The sequence below is a fragment of the Ambystoma mexicanum genome, chromosome 5q, assembly GCF_040938575.1.
Source record: "Ambystoma mexicanum isolate Mex_15411 chromosome 5q, UKY_AmexF1_1, whole genome shotgun sequence".
NCBI lineage: Eukaryota > Metazoa > Chordata > Amphibia > Caudata > Ambystomatidae > Ambystoma > Ambystoma mexicanum.
Genome location: NC_090933.1, coordinates 1,118,610,153 through 1,118,630,080, shown reverse-complemented (window position 1 = coordinate 1,118,630,080; position 19,928 = coordinate 1,118,610,153). Strand labels below are relative to the sequence as shown.

The 19,928-nt window shown below is 47.2% G+C and overlaps 1 protein-coding gene across 5 annotated transcripts in view; it reads left to right on the top strand.

Moving 5' to 3' along the window:
• Positions 1 to 19,928, top strand: part of ASAP1 (ArfGAP with SH3 domain, ankyrin repeat and PH domain 1) — a 2,617,237-nt gene that overhangs the window by 625,032 nt on the left and 1,972,277 nt on the right. For all 5 annotated transcript variants that reach the window (XM_069621633.1, XM_069621635.1, XM_069621634.1 and 2 more), the window contains one exon: positions 16,123 to 16,209. In XM_069621633.1, the coding sequence (XP_069477734.1) occupies positions 16,123 to 16,209 (87 nt within the window). The remainder of the gene's footprint in view (positions 1 to 16,122; positions 16,210 to 19,928) is intronic.

The window sequence follows — 19,928 nt, the reverse complement described above, 5'->3', positions numbered from 1 at the left end:
GTCCTGGAGTTGCAGCAGCTGTCCTCTTCCAGCTCGTCTTCGGTTCTTTCGTTCCAGTGGTCGACTCAGCCTTCGAAGTCAAGAGACTTGACTTTTATCCAGTTTCCTCCCATTTATTTCAGCCTACCTGACACTCACCCAGGAGGGTGGCTGTCCTTGCCAGACAGACAGCCAGCCAGCCAATCATGCCAGAGTGCATTTGGGTCTTCTAGGAGACTAAGCACAAGGAGTTTCGGGCACCTCTCCCACTTCCTGGCCAACCCAGACACTCGGGTGCCACAGGCGTAGGAATAAAGGGACCAAACGTGGTTTGGCATGCAGAAACAAACTCTAGAAGGACCTTTCCAAAAATAAATGGCGAAAAAAGAAGGCCGGGACCTGTTTAAAGAAAGGGGGCTCAGACGCCATCTTGAAAAACATTACTCCCATGATTTAACGCTACCGGTGTTTGCGACGGGAAAAATCATGGTAGTTCATTGTAAAACTGCCACCAGTCATTTCGAGTGGAAAGGGTAGCATTTGACGGCTACATGAGTTTCTAGACATAGGGGATACTAAGTAACCCCTCCAGCACTCTATGGTAAGATGGTGGTTGCTGGGTCTAGGAATTTGGAAAAACTAGTAGTCAATTTCACTTTACTTTCTCTGGGAAACAGTAGTTTATCCCAGAGAAGGTATTTAAACCTTGGGACAGCCTAAAAAGGCTTCCCTGTGTCACTGCACTGAGGGTGCTGTGTGACACAAATGAAAAGATGATACCTATGGAGTCGACTAAAACTCCCCAATCAAAGAACACAAGAGTAAAACGCACATCAAAATACATGTGACAAGGTGGAAAAAAGGCTTGCACTCTCTCCAGGTAAAAAAATCAAGTCCTCAAAATCCAGCAAAGTTGCTGGGGGTCTGTAAGGTGAAGGGAATTAGCACATTCATCAGAATTCTCCCTAACATGGGGGACGGGTATCGTATTACACCCGTCATTACCCCTCTAGTGCCCCCTCATGTTCCCTTCTCTAATCCCAGGTGACTAGTTCTCAACCCCCTCTCAGCATTACTTCCTTCACCCTCCCCATTGGCAATCTCCTGTGCCAGATTGTGTCGTCACCGTTAGCCCTCCAATTTGGAGATCCCCAGTATGTGGTGAAGCATCTAACCAATCCCACACTTCTTTAGGGGATGTGAAGAACCATGAGTTTCCCCCTGATAGAACCTTCAGCTTGGCCGGAAAGAACATCATGTACTTTAGATTGAGTTCACGAAACTGATGCACACTGCGTCATATGTTCTCCTCTGACGTTGAACTTCCAATGTAAAGTTTGGAAAGGTGCGCAGCTTTGCATTCCCAATTTCATAGACGCCTACTCTGCGGGCCTCTTGTAGAATGGCTTCTCGGTCCCCGGAAGTTCATAATTTTGGCCGCCAACACTCTCTGTGGGGCGCCTGGTGCGGAGGTCTACTGGGCACCCTGTGTGCCCTTTACACTGTAAAAAACTTGGACAGTCCCTTGATTCCCAGTACTTTCAAGATCAAATTCTCCACTAACAGCTCTGCACTGGAGCCTTCTTCCTTCTCCGGTACTCCGATCAGACAGATGTTGCAGTGCCTTGAGCAGCCCTACACGTCCTCCGCCCTTGATTCCAACATTCTGGTTGCTCCCACCAGGCCTGCAACTTGGTTTTTAAGGAGTGGAATGCCATCCTCCACTGTGCTGACCCTCTGTTCCACTTCTGTGACCCTCTCGCATACTTTACGGAGGTCCGCTCTCAACAGGGAGACATCTACCCCCACTTCCTTAATGTTCTCCTGTACGGTGGATCTGGTAGCTTGAATTGCCTCCATCAATGAGTCCAGGGTCACTCCACTGCCCCCGCTGCTTTTAATCCATCCCCTGCTGCTTCTGTGCCTTGTCTCTCGCCTCTGTATACTTCTCCATCTCTTATTTCCCTTTGACCATAGGTTTTTCCCAGCGCTGTGGCTATGAATCTGCACCCCAGTCCTCGTACACCCCACAGTGTTTTCCCTGCCTTGTGTCTCTTGTTGCAGTGCAGTGGGGCTCTCCAGTCCAGACAGCACTGAACTGTGCACCGACGATGTGGAATATCCTTAGGTCTGTGGCGACTGTAATTGTATCCCCAGGATCATCTGTCTTGCCTCCGTTCGGTGTTGCTCTCTATTGTCTCACCCTATATGGGTTCCACGCCTGGAGCTACCTCCTCCCTCCTAGGTCTTTCCCCTGACACTGCAGGTGGTCAACTGTCTGATGGGATGGGGGAGTCCGTTGCAGTGGTGTAACTGTGATCCTGGTGTTAACCAGGCTCGCTACACTCATTCCTTCCCCTCTCCCAGCTTTAGCACGAGTCAGGATATGGGGCTCTCCACAGCCCCAGCTTCCAGGGTGAGGGGCATTATGTTATATACCGGGAGCCCTCAATAGTGGATCCCAGTCAGGCGTGGGGTCACGCAGCGAAATGTGAGGCCGCGGGGGTCTACCTGCCCTCTTTGGAACCTTCCCCGATATTATAACCACCGGATATTGTGGGCCTTGTTATTGCGCATCAAGTCCTTCGGGTTAATCCTGGCCGTGGTATGTTCCCCCGTGGTAGGGGGGGTATCCCAAGGTCCCAAGTGTTGTGGTGCCCGCTCACCTTTTGATTGTGTGAGGTCCGCTCCTCAGCCCAGGAGCCGTGTTACTTTGTGCTTCTCGGCTCTCCTAACCACTCACTGTTGGTCGGGACAGCCTCTGTGACCTAGATGCCAGTCCTCCAGTCTCCAACAGCATCCTCAATTGAGATCGCGTTCTTCTGGGGTGTCTCACCGGCACCCAGAACATGCTGTTTTTTCCACTTCTCCTCACCTCATCCAATACCGCTGTGGTCCGTTCCCACAGCTCCTTCTCTTTCAGGGGACCAGAAGTCCTCGGCTGGCTCCGTCCCCTTTCACTATCCGGACATCTCTAGTTGGGGGTCGGTGTAGGATCCCCACTCCATGCGTGGGAGAGGGTTCACCCCCTCTGTGTGGGGCACCTGTCGTCTCGATTGCTGTCTCCCCTTAATTTGAGCTGAGGTGCCTGCCTTTCTCCGTTGGTATCTAGGAGTGGGCGGTTCGTGGAGCCGTGTCCCGTCTCTCTTCAGCGTTGTCCGGGCGGCCATCTTGGGAGCATGTCCGCTTCTGCCCTTCCTTTAGTTTGAAATTTCGGGGACTTGCTCTCCACTTTGCCCCCTCGCTGGGGCACTGTTTCGTGGCACCTAGCCTTCCCCACTAGCCACCTGTAGTTAGGGCTGGTGCATGGGGTTATTTCCACAGGATTTGTCCAGGATAGGGCCGGTGGTATGGGAGCTCCAAAGAACTACATGCTAACACGCTAGCTGGCCACGCCCCCGTGTTGAGGCAGGATTGTGCCCTTTATGTCAGCCCTGAAGCCCGCCCCTAGCTCCACTGTGTCTGGAAGGACAGGATGTAAGGGAGGGTCCCAAAACTCCCCTGTCCTTTGTCTCTAGGTGGTGCCTGATCGAAACTAGTCCTGATTGGCCGGTTGGCTGTCCGGGAAGGACAGCCAACCTGCTGAGTTAATGACAGCCTCGGGCTGTTAATGAGTGAGAACGAGCTTAAAAGGTGAGGTTCTTGGGACTACAGGCAGAATCGACCACTAGAAGAAACATACGAAGAAGAAATCGTGAAGAGAAGCCTGCTGCAACCTCCTGAACCTTGAATTGCCCGGTGAAGCCCTGCTGCTGTGCTGACCTCCTTTTTCGCTTTGACCAAGAAGTTCCGGACGGAACGACTTCTCCCATTGGGCTGGTGGGACTAACTAGCCTGTGACTAACTTCACTTTGGCGCACTCCCTGACTTGCTGTGCCTCTCCAGTCTTGCAGAAGCCCAATGCCAGGGATAGAGTGCAACGTCGTCCGCGGAACGACTCAGCCAAAAACTCTGGGAACCTCCCAAGGACACTTCCCAAGGACACTTCAGAAGCAGGAAATCCCGATCCATAGTCACCTCAGTCCAGGACTGAGGGAGCAAGGAAAGTCCAACTGGAGATATTCGTTCTGCACCAGTGCTGTTTGCGAGGTGCTGAACTGCAAAGTGCTGCTGAATCGAAGAGAGCCCATAGCTGCCGAAGCTCTTCCTGAGTATTGTTGCAGGAGCCCTCCAGATGTCCTCCCTCTTGTCCCCATGACTGGGGCTCAGGAACAAGGCTCTGCCTGGGTGTAGCAAGACTGAATCCAGCAAGACAACTTTTCTTCAAACCAGAGCTACTTTTTGGGCTTGGGGGTACTTACCTTCTCACCTTAAGTCGTGTTTTCTCACTTGAGAATTGCACTTGCTTAACTTTTCAAGTTGACTTCAACTCCCCTTGCACAGGACTAACAGCTTGTGTTTCTTCAGTGATTTTCTTGAACTAACTAACTTTGAAAGATTGTATCCAAGAAGTGCATCAGAACTATAGACTTTGTCCAATTGACTTTGGCTGTCCTGACTCCCTAAAGGCACCCTTCTGAATCCATTGACTTTGGCATTACTTGTCCCTCATAGGTTGTAATTTGTTGAACACTTTTACTGCTGGGAAAGCTTACCTAGATTTCATTGGAGGATTCAAACTGTCTTTTCTTTAAGAAAGTATGTTCTAAGCTTTCTATTTTCCTTAACCCTTCCTTCCTGAAACAGAGTTTAACAGATATATTGGTGTTCAATATAAATGCAATACTATCCTTGTTATTGAAGGGTGTAGGAGAAATGTATTAGCATAACCAAAGTGTATTCACCGACTTTATTGACTTTGAAAAGTGATTCTAAAATGTGCTTGAGTGATTAGTTTTAGTTGAGCAATCTTTAAAAAAGCAATGTATAAATATATATTTGTAACTGCAACCTTGAGTGTAACTGTTACTTGTATTGACTGATTTCATCTGTACAGCTCTACAGCTCACATTTACCCCTGTTGAGATAGGCCTGGCTCCTCACTCACACTACCAACTTGTGTAGTACAGACCTATACCAAAAGGTGGGTTACCAAATACCAAGCAGATGAGTCTTGTGTAGTCTCACACAGTGTGACTGCACCAATTCTTAACTAACACCCGGGAGGGTCGCTAGCGTCCTTGAAAGGCAATGCAGCCTTTGTTTGGGATTTGGCCTTCTCCACGTGTCTTTAACGGCCTTTTGGAAGCAACGACCTCCTGCAGGGAACCCCTGGGTGTCTCTCGTCCCTCAGTCCGCTGCTCTCCTCCAGTAGGTTTGCCTTCGCCCCAGAAGTTCTGCTCTTACTTGTGTTCCACCGTGCTCAGTGTGTCTATCTTCCGCCTTTTATCCATGTGAGGAGAGCTAATTGGTATCAGATGTATGCACTTGGAGTCAAGTGCCTGACTTTGCCTGACCCAATTAGTGGGACAAGTCCAATGCAATTTGTAAGAGTTAGCATTATTACTCTGTCGCCCTCTTCCTCAGCCCAGTGTGTGTGTGGCAAGGGGGAGAACGGTTATTAAGGACACCAGAGAATCCCATGAAACAGGAGGGATCATGGGTACGGATAAAAAAGGGAAGAAAACCGGCTGCCTCACCCCCCTGCTCCCCGAAGACCCCTCACCCAGGTGATCCTCCAGCACTGGTCCACGCCCAGGAACTGGATCCAAAAGCGAAGGCCATGTCCTGGCCACCTGGATGACAAGTCTGCGAGGACTAGCGGGTGAGACACCCTTTGGTGTCTCACACAAGCCACACTAATCCTGATAGCCCCTATGTGGGCAAGACAACCATGGTTTCCACATCTGCTCAAACTGGCGATGTACAAACCTATCAAACTCCCGTGCCCCTACAACATGCTCTCCCAGCATGGCTGGACAACACTCCACCTACATTCTCGGTCTGTGAACTTGGCAGCCTGGCTCCTGAAGTCATAGTGTCTGGACACTTAAAATGACCTCAAAGTGTATAGATAGCCTCAAGGAGGCACGCAAACCCAACAGCAGGCACTGCTATTTAAGCAAGTGGAAAAGGTTTGAGATATGGTGCCAATCAAAAACTCTTAATCTAATTGAATTTACCCCATCAAACATTCTTCACTACATGCTCTACCTACCAGACTCTGGCCTAGAATTGAACTCCATCAAGGTTCACCTAGTGGCTCTGTCCACGTACACCATTTCACAGAACACAGTGTCCTGGTGGAAAGTTCCTCTTAAGGCTTTCAAGGAAGGAGTAAGAGACTTGACCCCCCCCTTTTCCGACCCGCCTCCAAGTTGGGATCTTAATGTTGTTCTCGCGAAGCTTATGGGTCCACCCTTTAAGCCTATGCACAAATCCAGCCACAAACACCTAACTTACAAGACAGCTTTTCTTTTAGCTATCCCCTCAATAAGACCGGTTAGTGAGCTACAAGCTTCATTATTGCACAGCCCTTTCTTTGTTGTCCACAGGTGGTTCTTGGAACACACCCTAGGTTTTCACCTAAATTAAAATCCAAGTTCCATTTTAACCAGTCCATTGACCTACCTTTTTTTTTTTTTTTTTTTTTTTTTTTTTCTCTTCAAAATCCTTCCAACTCATCTGAGGGAAACCTCCATACACTGGATTTAAGGAGGGCAGTTTTGCACTATGTAAACAGAACAAAACCGCTAAAGAAAACAGATCGACTGTCGCCATTGCACCTGGCAGCGAGGGTGATCACATTTCAAAGAACACCAACTCCATATGGATAGTTAAGTGCATACAGCTCTGCTATTCTCCATCAAAGAAACCGTGCCTTTCACACAAAGAGCTCACTCTGCCAGAGGTACAGGAGCTACTTGGCATTTATTGCAAACATCCCTCAAGACGCCATTTGCAAAGCAGCTACTTGGAGTTCCATACATACCTTTATTGCAGTGATGCACATTCTAAAGCAGATTCACAGGTGGGGACATGCGGTTATAAAACATCCATTTGCCACCGTGCCTTCTAAGAACCCAACTTCTTCTCCACATACTGCTCTCTAGTCTATGCACAGCATGTGATCCAAACAAATCCGCAAGCCTCAGAAGGGATACATTACTCACTGTAATCATATTTCTGATGCTTGCATCTGATTGGATTCACATGCGCCCACCCTTCCGCCTCTCTTGGAGTTGAAGGTGCATAGATGTTCTTCTGGCTTATTGCTTGTTATCTGCTTTATAACATCTGTACTCACGCTATGCTTCATGATACCTCATGTCAGAAACAAAACAATCTGAGGGACTTCGAAGCGTGAAGGACCATGGGTACAGTGGACCTCACACTAGGGGTAGTATTACTGACACGTCCTGTCGATGCCCCTTTTCGAGTTTCTAAAACAAATTATGTAAGCGACTACCACTAGATGTCAGCCTATCCATTGAGTGTTTGTTGGTCTTTGGAGGCTGATTTTTAGGAGTGGGTTTTTCATTTTTATTTTCATGTTCAGCAGAGCTAGGCCCCAAGTTTCAGTAAACTGTACTGTGAGAAACCTGAAGGTGTCTGCCTGACTAGTCACCGGGGATCTGTCATCCAGGTGGCCAGGACACGGCCATCGCTATTGAATCCAGTTCCTGGGGGTGGACCGGTGAGGGAGGATCACCTGGATTGTGGGGGTGGTCATCAGGGAGTGGAAGTGGAACACCGACAGGTGAGACGCGGTATCCCCCTTCTATTGACACATTTTCCCCAACCTACAAGGTAGGATACGCACTCTACACCCCAACCCATTTTTCTGACACGAACACTTTCGAATATTATCAAGGACGATGGACTAACACCAGATTCATTTACCTGATTTGTCCCAACACAATGGTCAGGCAATTGACCAGACTCACGAACACCTGATGGGCCTTTCCCTTCCCCACAGGGGTAAAGGTGGAGCACAAGAGCACAATACGAGCAAGGCAGACCGCACGTCGAGAGAGCTAACTCAGCATAGCAGTTCAGGAGGAGGAGAAAGACGGCGCAAACCAAGTGTCACAAGGAGAGTGATGACCTTGCCCTCTCCGACCAAGGCCCGCGAAACCTCAGCAGAAGGAATCGTAAGACTGCGAACAATAGCCATCGTGTGTTGCAGCAGATGTCAACGGTACACAGGACCCTCCTCCGCCGATAACCAAGCCGGAGAGAGACGCTTGTCTCCCTTGTACCAACCTTGACTCCAAGGAGAAGAAAAGCAGAGTGGTTCATCACAGCTGGTGAGTCGAGGGGAGAGCCGATAAGAAACCGAACTCTGTTGAAAGAAAAGTAGGAAACTGCTAATTGAACTGTGAAAGCATAAATAACTATTGATACTGAAAAGGGGAAAAACCAGAAACAGAGTCCGGCACCACGTGGGTGCTCACTCGGGAAACTCTGGGCGATTACCCGATTGTGGAAACTACCATTACCAGAAGGCCTTGTGAAAGGCAAGAATGGGGGTCAAAGTGGTCATACAAGGGTACAGTAAAATCCTCTGTACTGTTGAATCTTTGACCGACAAATGATTGTTAAGGTAAGGGACGTGAATCCTGCCTGGTAAAACTGACTACAAGGTTGGCAAGAGTGAACCCGAAGGAGGGATGTCGATAGATAAGGGACGAAGTCTAAAGTCCCAATATACAGTGTGTTGACAAGAGTGAACCGGACCAAGGGATGTCCACAGTGAACTGTTTAAAAAGACATTAAAGGGATAGTCCAGTAAAAAAATGTATTTAAAAAATAGATAGGCAACATTTAAAAAAAAAAAGTGCTAGTATTTTTTTTTAACTTCCTATGTAAAATTTTGAGCTATTCAAGCTCAAAATTCACAAAAGCAAGCACATGGGCGCATCCATTTTGTGAAATGGATGCCCGCCTGTGCTGGCTTTTGATTTTGCAGCACTAATGAAGGAAAAGCCAGCTAGCTGTAGTAAACAAAATCAACCGCTGGGTGGCTTTTCCTTCATTGGTGCTGTACGCGGAGGACAGGGACCGGAGACCAGAGCAGGAAAGCTGCAGCTGAATCTGGGTAAGTGCTATTTATTTTAAAAAAAAAATAAGCACTAGCTGCGTTTTTTTTTCTAAGTTTTCCGGGCTGGAGGAGCCTGGAAAACTTAGAAATAAAACCGCAGCTTTAAAAACGTTGTATTTATGTTTGCGGTCACTTTTGAAGCGACCGCAAACATAAATACAACGTTATTGTGTTTGAATACGCTGCGGTTTTTCTTTCCAAGTCTCTCAGGCTCTTCCGGCTCGGAGGAGCCTGAGAAACTCGGAAAGAAAAACCGCAGCGTTTTCAAACACAACCGCGTTGTGTTTCTGCCTGCCGTGGCTATCACTTTGGGTCTCCGGTGCTCCCACCGGAGACCCAAAGTGAAAGCCAAGGCAGGCAGAAACACCACACGATTGTGTTTACATGCCGCAGTGTTTCTGCCTACAGCTGATTTCCCATTTGGGGCTCTCGGGCTCCCCACGGGGGGGGGCCCGAGAGCCCCAAATGGGAAATGCTAAATGTTGCAGTGTTTCTGCCTAAATCTGATTTCCCATTTGGGGCTCTCGGCTCGGGGGCCCGAGAGCCCCAAATGGGAAAGCAGATTTAGGCAGAAACACAACCGCGTTATGTTTCTGCCTGCTGTGGCTTTCACTTTGGGTCTCCGGTGCTCCCATTCGGGAGCACCGGAGACCCAAAGTGATAGCCACAGCAGGCAGAAACATAACGCGGTTGTGCTTGAAAACGCTGCGGTTTTTCTTTCCGAGTTTCTCAGGCTCCTCCAAGCCGGAGGAGCCTGAGAAACTTGGAAAGAAAAACCGCAGCGTTTTCAAACACAACGTTGTATTTGTTTGCGGTCGCTTCAAAAGCGACCGCAAACATAAATACAACGTTTTTAAAGCTGCGGTTTTATTTCTAAGTTTTCCGGGCTCCTCCAGCCCGGAAAACATAGAAAAAAAAAACACAGCTAGTGCTTATTTAAAAAAAAAAATAAATAGCACTTACAGAGATTCAGCTGCAGCTTTCCTGCTCTGGTCTCCGGTCCCCGTCCTCCACGTACAGCACCAATGAAGGAAAAGCCACCCAGCGGTAGCTTTTGTTTAGTACAGCTGGGGCTCCCATGTGCTTGCTTTTGCGAATTTTGAGCTTGAATAGCTCAAAATTTTACATAGGAAGTTTAAAAAAAAAGTGCTAGTATTATTATTTTTTTTTAATGTTGCCTATCTATTTTTGAAATAAAAAATTTTACTGGACTATCCCTTTAAGATTTGTGAATGTCACAGACAAAATTGCATTGAAAACCGCAGTGAGCCCAACAAAGTGTAGCAAACATTCGAGAAGGGTCTGAGACCGAAAGAGGGGAACCAGGGGTGGAAAAGGCATCACCCAATGCATGTACTGAAAGGAACGTTTGTTTATTATTTTGAAACCTATCAGATCCTCTGAGGCATGAGACTTATTGGAGCAAAGAGTTAACCACTGAAGGCCCCGATTGCTGAGAGCGGAACTGTTGGCTCGTCCTGGGGAAACTGAAGCGTGTGCTCCAGAATCCTACCTTATTCCATTCTTAAAATGTGGGGAAGGGAGACCCCCACTACCGCATCCTGACTTATTATTTGTGAATACTTGCTTCTTTCTTATGAACATTATCCCACACTTGATTTGTATTTAGCGTAGGGATTGGCAATAGGTTTTTCTTAGAATAGGCCCTTTTTATTTGACAAGACGCCACTAGGACTGCCTTATTACTGTTTGATGGACAAAGCTTGCTCCTATCTCTCACTGTTGCCACCATGAGTGCCTTGCAGTACACCGTCTGAATTTGTTTCTGATCTCTGGGTCAAGATACTGCTGTTCCCAGTTACCCGATTGTTTATTTTGAGCCTCTGGCCAGTTTTTGAGGTTGCTGTAATTTATAAAGATGGCGGGTTGTTTGTCATAGTATTTCACAATGCTGAGGATGTATTAGTCCTACTATCCTGTCCTTGTCATCTGCAATTATTGTACTAGAACGTTTTGAAATGAAACATAATTCTAAAATAAATAACCAAAACCTGCTGCTGATTATTTTTAAGTGATCATCAATTGTTAGCACAGGTTCAAGTATTTTTAAGAATATCCCCATGCTTTGTCTACTTTTTGTTCTGTTAGGTCATTCTGCTGAAAGGGAACATACCTGAACAAGTAAATATATTTGGCTAGGAGGAGTGCAGTCCCCACCTAAACAATAGAGCCATCGGACCCGATCACAAGCAAAACCTTTGTTGTTGTGTGCATGTAAGGCTTCCCTGCTTGAATCCTGTTTTAACCAGTATCAAGCTAATGAAAGTCACAAGACAAATCACAAGTGCATTGCATTGAAAATGACAAGACTTTGAGCTATTTATGTCAGTAAAATGCAAAAGATCTCGTTTCCCATGCATCAACATTGCCATTGGCAGGCCGAGGTTGGCATTCCTTTATTTAAATCAAAAATCAATCCTTTGAAAAATCATATCCTTAGAAACAAAGCTTCTATCAACTTAAAACAAATTGCTGTTCATAGCTAAAAATGACAGCTTGCAACTCATATAAAATGTGCCTACTTTGTAATGGAAACATTTGAAGATAATTGGGGGACAAATACTTTTCTCTTGAAATTCTTAACACATTGGGATATCACATGCTTTGAATACATTCTCCTGATATGTGGATTACAGTGATCTATATTTTATTTAACTTGCATGTTAACATCCAGATGTACCAGTCATAAATGTCATTTCCATTTTACATTAGGTGTGAGTTTAACCCTCAATTTGCAGTCCTGGGGCTGGTGTAAGACACGTCTGTCACAAACTTGAGGGAATAGTCAACGATATACAATAGCATGCAAATCGGGAGGAGGAGGATTAAGAAAATATGAAGGAAAAATATTGGGAGAGGAATATTGAATATTTCTGGAAGGAGGTGGCCAAGCGAAAGAAAACTGTACCCCTAGATGACTAATTCTCATGCAGACTGGAGACAGAAGCCATTGATGGAGTAATGACCACCCCAGATTGGAAATTGGCTTCCATAAATCTAGCTGAAAAGATAGCTTGCTGATGGAATAATTCCAGCCTGATCGGGTCCCTGCTGGTTTTCCAGAAATAAAAAGGTGCATTTGAAAGTAAGTAGATCCCTGGTTCTACTTGACCTCTCAGCCGCTTTTGGCACAGTAGACCACCAGGTGCTAACAGACACCCTACATTGGCGCATGGGGATCAGCAACCTTGTCCAATGCTGGTTTAAATCCTACATCGCCAACTGCCAGCAGTTTGTTCAGATGGACTCCTCTAGATCGCCAATGCCACCTGTCACCTGTGGAGTCCTGCAGGGTCCAATCCTCTCCCCAGTGATCTTCAATCTATATAGGGAGCCGCTGGGAGCCCTCCTAGCCACACACATCAACATCCACCAATATGCTGATGATACACAGCTATACCTCAAGATAGACTCCATCACAGGCTCCAAACCTTTCTTTCGCTGATCCAGGCTTTGATGTCCAGTGCGTACTTGAAGCTCAACCCCTCAAAGACCGAATTCCTACTCCTTACCAACAATACTCGATACCGAGATATACAGACCTGCTATCAACCATGAACCCTGAGAGCTCACCTCCTGCCTCAAGTCCCTCAGATTCCACATCGACAAACGCCTCTCTTTCAAGACACACACATAGCTAAGAAAACTCAGCCAGCTTGGTATCGGCTCTTCCTCCTGTGGAAAGTCAAGGCCTTCCTCCCTCCTGACAGCTTTAGATCCACCGTTCAAGCACTGGTCCTATCCAACCTGGATGGGGACAATGCCCTCCTCAAAGGCTTCCCGTCTTCCTCCATTATGCCTCTGAGAAGTGTCCTTCAAGGGTCTACGCAGATACAACCACATTACCCTGGCCTTCATTGACCTTCACTGGCTCCCACTGCATGCTGAAACTGCACTGAATCTGCAACTGGGCCACTCCCCGAACTCGGTCCTTGGCCCAGCCACTCTCCCCTGCTCTGCATCCTGGCAACCCCTGAACTGTGGGACTGTCTCTGTATCCCTACAGCCCCCTTTCCCAGCACTTGTCTGCACTTACCTTTCACTTGCCACCAGTTGGCCTTACTTATTTTGTTATTCTACTAACCCTGTACTGCACTTCCCCTCTCACTTTCCCCCTTGCACTTTTCCCCTCCCCCCTACCCTTGCACTTGCATAATCTGAATGACACCTAGCCTAGTAGGATCGTTGTCTGTCTCCCCTTGTCCCCCCCCCACCTTGTCGCGCCTTGAAACACTTGTGTATAGGCGCGTTATAAATGCCATATCATATCATGCAAAAATCACCTTTAAGTCTTGCTGCATCATCTGCAAGACTGTAGCCCTGAAGTCACCCAGCTATCTTGTGAAGAAACTCAACATCTTCAGCGGACAGCGCACCATCAGAAGCCAGGACACATGCAGACTTGAAATCTGCCGCTGCGAAAAGGAAAGGACAAGAAAGCAAGCCTTCTCTGCCTACGCTTCAAGACTATGGAACCTCCTCCCCGTCAGCATCAGGTTCGCCCCCACGCTCCTACAATTCAGAAAAGAACTCCAGACCCACCTCTTCAAGGAGACCCTCCTCCAACACCCATGCCATCACGTCATCCCCTCAAACCCCCTGCCCCGTGCCACCTGACTCGCTAGACGCCTTCCGCCCATCTCCTCCCTGCCACCCATCTGTGCCCCACTGTATCCTACCCATCGCTGTATATCTGTTCTGTTGCTAACTCTGCAAAGCACTCTGTGCATCTGTATTGTTTTAAACCTCTGTAATGCGCTCTGTTGCTTTTAGAAGCTAGGTCCACGCTCAAGAAGGATGCCCCGATATGACAAAGGCCTAGGTGCGTTGTTCAATGGAATTCCCTGTACCCGTGAAATGTAATTTCCTTAATATCCAATGCATTTTTGTGTGAAGAAGTGCTATTTAATAAATTCATCATTTGGTACTGAAATGCGAAGTTCTTTTGTAAAATTATGCTCCATTGACTACCATTCCTGGCTGAAACCAACATGGAATCATACAGGCTAGAGTGTAGTTGTGACACACTATTGTCATATCATGCAAACCTGCAACCGTTAGAAGTGTAGTCTTAAATTAGATGTTTGTGCAACCAAAATTAGCACTAGAATTTATTCTATTGATAGAAAATCCTGACTCGATGCTTCCAACCTAGAGTTCACCCTTCATCTTTTCAGAACTGTCTCAAACCAATCAGTGGATGTATGTACTTAAGCAAACTTAGTCAGTGGGGACAAAGCAGGAATCCTAATCCTAGGTTCAGCACATCGCATCTAAATGCCCCTCACTTGCTCTTCTGAATTAGAGCCACTGCAGTCCCTCTTATAATCTGTGAGGCTTCCACCTCCAAAAGCTCACATTACAGAATATGATCAACCAGTTAATCATATCCTGTAACGTCCAATTTAAGCTACATACTATGGAGCTTTGACTATGCCAACTCTGTGTATTATGGGCGCCTATTCATTCTCACTTGCGAAACTTCAGACCATTCAGAACAGCGCTCCAATAATTATCTATAACCTTGTGCTGCATAACAGTTTTGCCACCATCGCTCAACTGCATTAGCTCTGTTACCTCTCAAATCAAAATCAAAGTTCTCAGCCTGCGCAGCAATTCAGATGCCAATCGGTCTCTCCCATTCATCCTTGTGGGAATCTGACTCCCGGTTTTGGGGCAATGCACACCTAGACACCTCCGGGTTACTAAATGGTAAACTATGCTGGTAATATTGCCAGCTCCTAACTGGTTGGGCTACTATCTTTTGAACTCTGAAAAGACACTTCCTCCAAAAGTTAACTCACCTGTAACATTGTCATACTGTATCTTAAACCACCCTGCTACGCTCATAAGTTCCCTTCACTTCTGAGCCATCACTACCACTAGATAAGCCGAATTAATATTGAGGGAAACCTGGTTGCCTAGCTCTGGGTTGGTTTCTCTCACTCCCTGAACACTGAGGACAGAAACTGTTTTAACATCACTTGGATTGTATGTATGCAACCATTTCTAAACACTTCCAGAAAAAGATTGAACCAAAAAGAGTCAACCATCAAGAAAGTTCAGGAAAATTGTTGTGGGGAGGGGAAGTGCCTGCCAGAGTGTCAGGCCCTACATTAGTGCCTTGTAGGACTTTCAACCTTTGATCGCTATGAGCTAGGGACATTGTGGTTTACGGTGAAAAGTAGATGGTTTTGCAATCAATACAGAAATTCCTTCATTATTTCTTCATTATTTGTTTGTCACATTTGCACAGTGAAATACTTTTGTGTGATATTGGGTGTTCTGGACTGAAACCCTTTGTTATGTTATGTTAAAGGTACTCGTAAAGCGCACCGCCACCAACGGAAGTGGTCCCGAGGCGCTCTGGCAGATCTATGAAAAGGAAGGGGAGCGGGTATGGTTAGTCGGGAGGAGGGGAGTAGGAGAGTGGGAGAGGTGGTGTGCTGTTGGCAGCTTCAGCTCGGTATACACAGAGTGCTGGGCTTTGGTGCAAGTATCGGATCGGGCGAGACCTTGTGTGCTGTAGGTGCTGTTTGTGTTGTTGATACAGTGTGGTAAAGTGCGTGCGGATTGCTGGTAGAGAAATGGTTGAGCTTTGTGTGGCTTCAGTGTGTAGAAAATAGAGGGTTGGGTTAGTGGGGTCTGTATCCTGATTCTGGTACTTCTAGTTCTGTTTGAGCTGCATCCCTGTGGGTGGGGATGTTGCTGGTTCCTTGTGGGCCGTCTCGCTGTGGTGGTGGTGGTGGTGGTGGTGCTGCTGCGCGGATCCAGCTGTATCATAGTGAGTATTGTATGGAACCTTTTCTCCGGGTGTGGAACTGGGTTGGTACTATCTCTTCTCTTGTTATCTAATGTGACACTGGTCAGTTGAAGCTTTGAATGGTTCGGGGTCAGAGTGCTGTTGATGAGGCGTCCTAGTGCATCCGTCTTGGTCAGCCTGTGTATTCAGTTAGTTTCCTCCTATCATGACTATCTTTCAGTTAGTTCTTTGGTTTCTGTGGGGTGACTTCCTTATGGCTATTGTTTGGCTGTAGTTTGTGTGTGATGGCGCATCTATTTTATGAAAAATGTGGTTACGCATGAAGCCAACTTGCTAGTTATGGCAACAAAAATGACATGATTTCTCTCCTCAATAGATAAAGCAGACCCAAGATGAAGAAAAGAAGCAACTAACTGCACTTAGAGATTTAATTAAATCTTCACTACAACTTGATCAGAAAGAGGTAGGACGCATTTCTAACTTTTAACATATATAGGTTGGCTGCTAATTGAAAGGCTTGCATAATAAAACTGAAATCATTTACCAAAATATAAAGCTGCTCTTTCATGCAAGATTTGGAAGTAAATTACAGTAAGCTGTCCTTTCATCGACAACCGTTTTTACGACAGCTGTTTTTGCAGCACGTTTTTGCAGAAACTTCTTTTTGAAATGGATTTGTGGGTGGGAAAGGGCATATAAAGGGTTGGGGGGGTCAGGAATAACCAAAAAAATAGGCAGAGGACAGGGGATTTGGGGGAACCACCCCATAAATAATAATTTAAAAAAGATTCGATTTGTTTTTGGACAAAAACTCGTAAATACACCTGTCTTAACGGGTGTCGATGAAATGACCTGGAACATAAATTACATTTGATCAAAAAAACATCTTTACAGTGTACAGAAAAGTGTGTGTGTTTAAGAATAGAGGGGTGAAAATGACCCATTCTACCATGGATATCATATGACATTTATAACACGCCTATACACGAGTATCAAGGCGCGACGAGGCAAGGGAGGGGAAACAAAGGGAGGACAAAGACAACGATCTTACTAGGTCTAGTGACGAGAGGGGAGGGGAAAAGTGCCAGGGGAAAGGGAGGAAGGTCCAGTGCAGGACAAAGTATCAAAAACACGTAGTGCAGCCAGTAGGTGGCAGTGCAAGGGTTAAGTACAAACAACAAGTTTATTTGTTTATAGATCGCAACTGGGCCGTTAGGCAACTGGGCGCCTGAGTCCAGGTAAAGGGACTGTAGGTTTGCAGATACAGACCCAAGTGCAAGGGTTGCCAAGAGGCAGTGCAGGTGTGCAACTGGGCAGGCAAGGACCTGGCCCCGCTGTTCAGAGGCTAGCCAGGTGACCGGTGCAGTATCAGACAGGTGCTCAGCAGGGAAGAGGAAGAGAGAAGGCAGAAGCAAAGAGGAGTCTTGAGAAGCTTCCCGAAACAGAGATGGTTCTGCTCAAGTTTCAGAGAGGCAGGGAGGCTGTTCCAGAGGGAGGCACCAGCCGAAGATAGAGAACTACCCCCGACTCGTTGCTTGGAGAAGCGCCTGACCCTCAAGGAGGTGGAGGAGCAAAGAGCTCAGTAGGAAGATATTTCCGAAGAGAGAGTTGGAGGTATTGCGATCCCAGGCACCAGAAGACCTTGTGGACAATGCAAAGGGTCTTGAACTTGATCCTTGCAGCCACTGGGAGCCAATGGAGAGATTTCAGGGCTGGAGAGATGCGATCCCTGGGCTTGAGGCCAAGCAAGCAGATTTAAAAAATGGCTGTTGCAGTAGTCAAGCCTAGAGAGAACCAGAACTCTGGAGACAGAGAGCTTCTGGGGGGAAGGAGAGGACAGGGAGTATACCTCTGAGGAGGTGCAGTTGGTAGTTTCACTTCTTAGAGACATCAGAGATGTGAGGAGAGGAGGAGTGTGGAGTCCAAGATGGCCCTGTGGTTCTTAGCCTCACAGGTGGGAGCAGGAAGAGGGCCAAGGGAAGCCGGCCAGAGAGTGGCAGGAAAAGGTGCAGGTGTGCCGATGAGGAGGATCTGTTTTACTGGCATTCAGGCACAGATCATTGGCGGCACGCCACTCCTGGATTGCAGACCGACACTCCGGGATGAGAGAAAGAGAAGAAGCGGCTGATGGGAGCCTGAACGCAAGCGGAGTGTCGTCTGCATAGCACTGAAAGTTGGAGCAGAGAGCAGCACTGTGGTGGGCGAGAGGTGCCAGGTATTGATTGAACAGCCAAGGAGAAAGGTGAGACCCCTGTGGAACACCACAGGTAGAGAGAGATGGAGGAGAGGAAGAACCCAAGTTGGATCTGGGAGGTTTGGTCCGAGAGGAAAGAAGTCAGCCAGGCTAGAGCCTGATCAGTGATATCAGTGATACCCAGGTTATCATGGAGCCGGTTGTGCACGATGGCGTGGTTGACCATGTCAAAGGCAGAAGAGAGATCAAGTAAGATGAGGACAGAGGGGACATTGTCATCGTGGTTAGAGAGCAGATCTTCACGGATGTTCAGGAGAGCAGTTTCAGTGCTTCTGGTTGCTCCGAAGCCAGATTGATGGTCATGGAGACAACCAATAGATTCAGTGTGAAGATTAAGTTGGGAGATGGTCAGCTTTTTTTCCAAGAGTTTGCCCAGGAAAAGAGTGATGGAGATCGGGCGATAGTTAGCTGGACAGGAGGGGTCGGCTGAGGATTTCTTTAAAAGAGGGTGCACAAGAGTGCTTCGGGGGGGAAGGGAAAGTTCCACTGGTGAAAGAATGGTTGCAGATGTCAGCCAAGGCTGGAGCGAGGGTGTCAATGTAGTCCTTGATGGTTTTGGAAGAACAGGGAAGAACCTGTTTTGATGGGGCTTTCATATATCGGACTTCTCTAGAAACCTCATATCGGGTGTAAAGAGGAAAGGCAGAGAAGGGAGGGGGGGTGGGTGCAGGCGGTCCGGAGAAGGAGGAAGAGGAGAGAGTGGAGGGAGAAGCAGGAGAGGACGAGAGGGTGGACAGGAAGTCCTGGGTTTTAGAGATGAAATGAGAAGCCAGGGCCTTATAGAGGGCCTAAGAGGGGACAGGAGAGGTAGAGACTGCTGCAGGACTGGCCAGCTCCTTGCAGATTTTAAGGAGTTCGGCCGAGTTGTTAGATGCCGCAGAGAAGCGGGCTTGGATCTGAGATCTCTTCTTAGGGAGGACAGAGAGTCGGTATTGCCTTTGGTGCAGTCGGCAGGCCAGTTTGTCAGAGGATGTACAAGATGCCAACAATTTCCTCTCAGCCACCCTACACTTGCGTTTAAGGGTGACGAGGTCCGAGTCGTACCAGGAGTTGCACTTGGCTCTAGGCTTCATGCGGATCCTCATGACAGGGGCAAGTACATCAAGAGTGTCAGAGATGGCAGAGTGGAGCATGGAAAGGGCTGTGTCAAGGTGTGAGTCTGAGCCAGAGGTGCCGGAGGGTGAGAGAAAAAGGAGGTGAAAGCCTCACCTGACACGCGCTTCATGGGAGAAGATGGGTGGCAGTGTGGTGGTTGGCTTGGCCTGAGGGGTAGAAAGAGAGAGATAAGGAGAAAGTGGTCACTCCAGGAGAGCGGAGTGGCGAGTGGGTTAGAGAGGGGGATGTTTGAAGAGATCAGACATGAAGAGTGTGCCCTGCAGAGTGAGTCGGGCCAGGTGGATGTTGTCTCCAAGGAGGAGTTGAGTGGTCGAGGCCAGGAGGGAGGAAGAGAGGTCTGTCCACTTGGAGAGGAAGGAGGTGATCTGACCAGGTGGCCGGTAGACAGTAAGAAAAACTGGTGAGAGCGAGACTGAGGATTGTAAATATTAAATCATTATTTTTATTTCATTCTGATTTAAAAAATAGAAATAGCTGAACATTTTTAATTAAATCCATAAAAAACATCCTAACATCATGCATTCATACATTTCTTCATACAAATTCAAATCCTAAAACAATTCATGATTTTAAGAACTTGGACATATTCCAATTCGCTTCTAACAGCTGTTCACTCCAACAAAATATCGACTATAGGTGCCCCAACTTATAGATCTTCATTAACAAAAGGGCTTCCAGGTTAACAAATAGTTTCGACTCGACAGATTGTGTGTGTCTTCTTCAGGATAGGTGAACATTTGCAAATTCTGCAAAACCAGATTAGTTCGCCATATAGCTCCTGGTCCAATAATCTCTGGCATTTGTCTGTTATA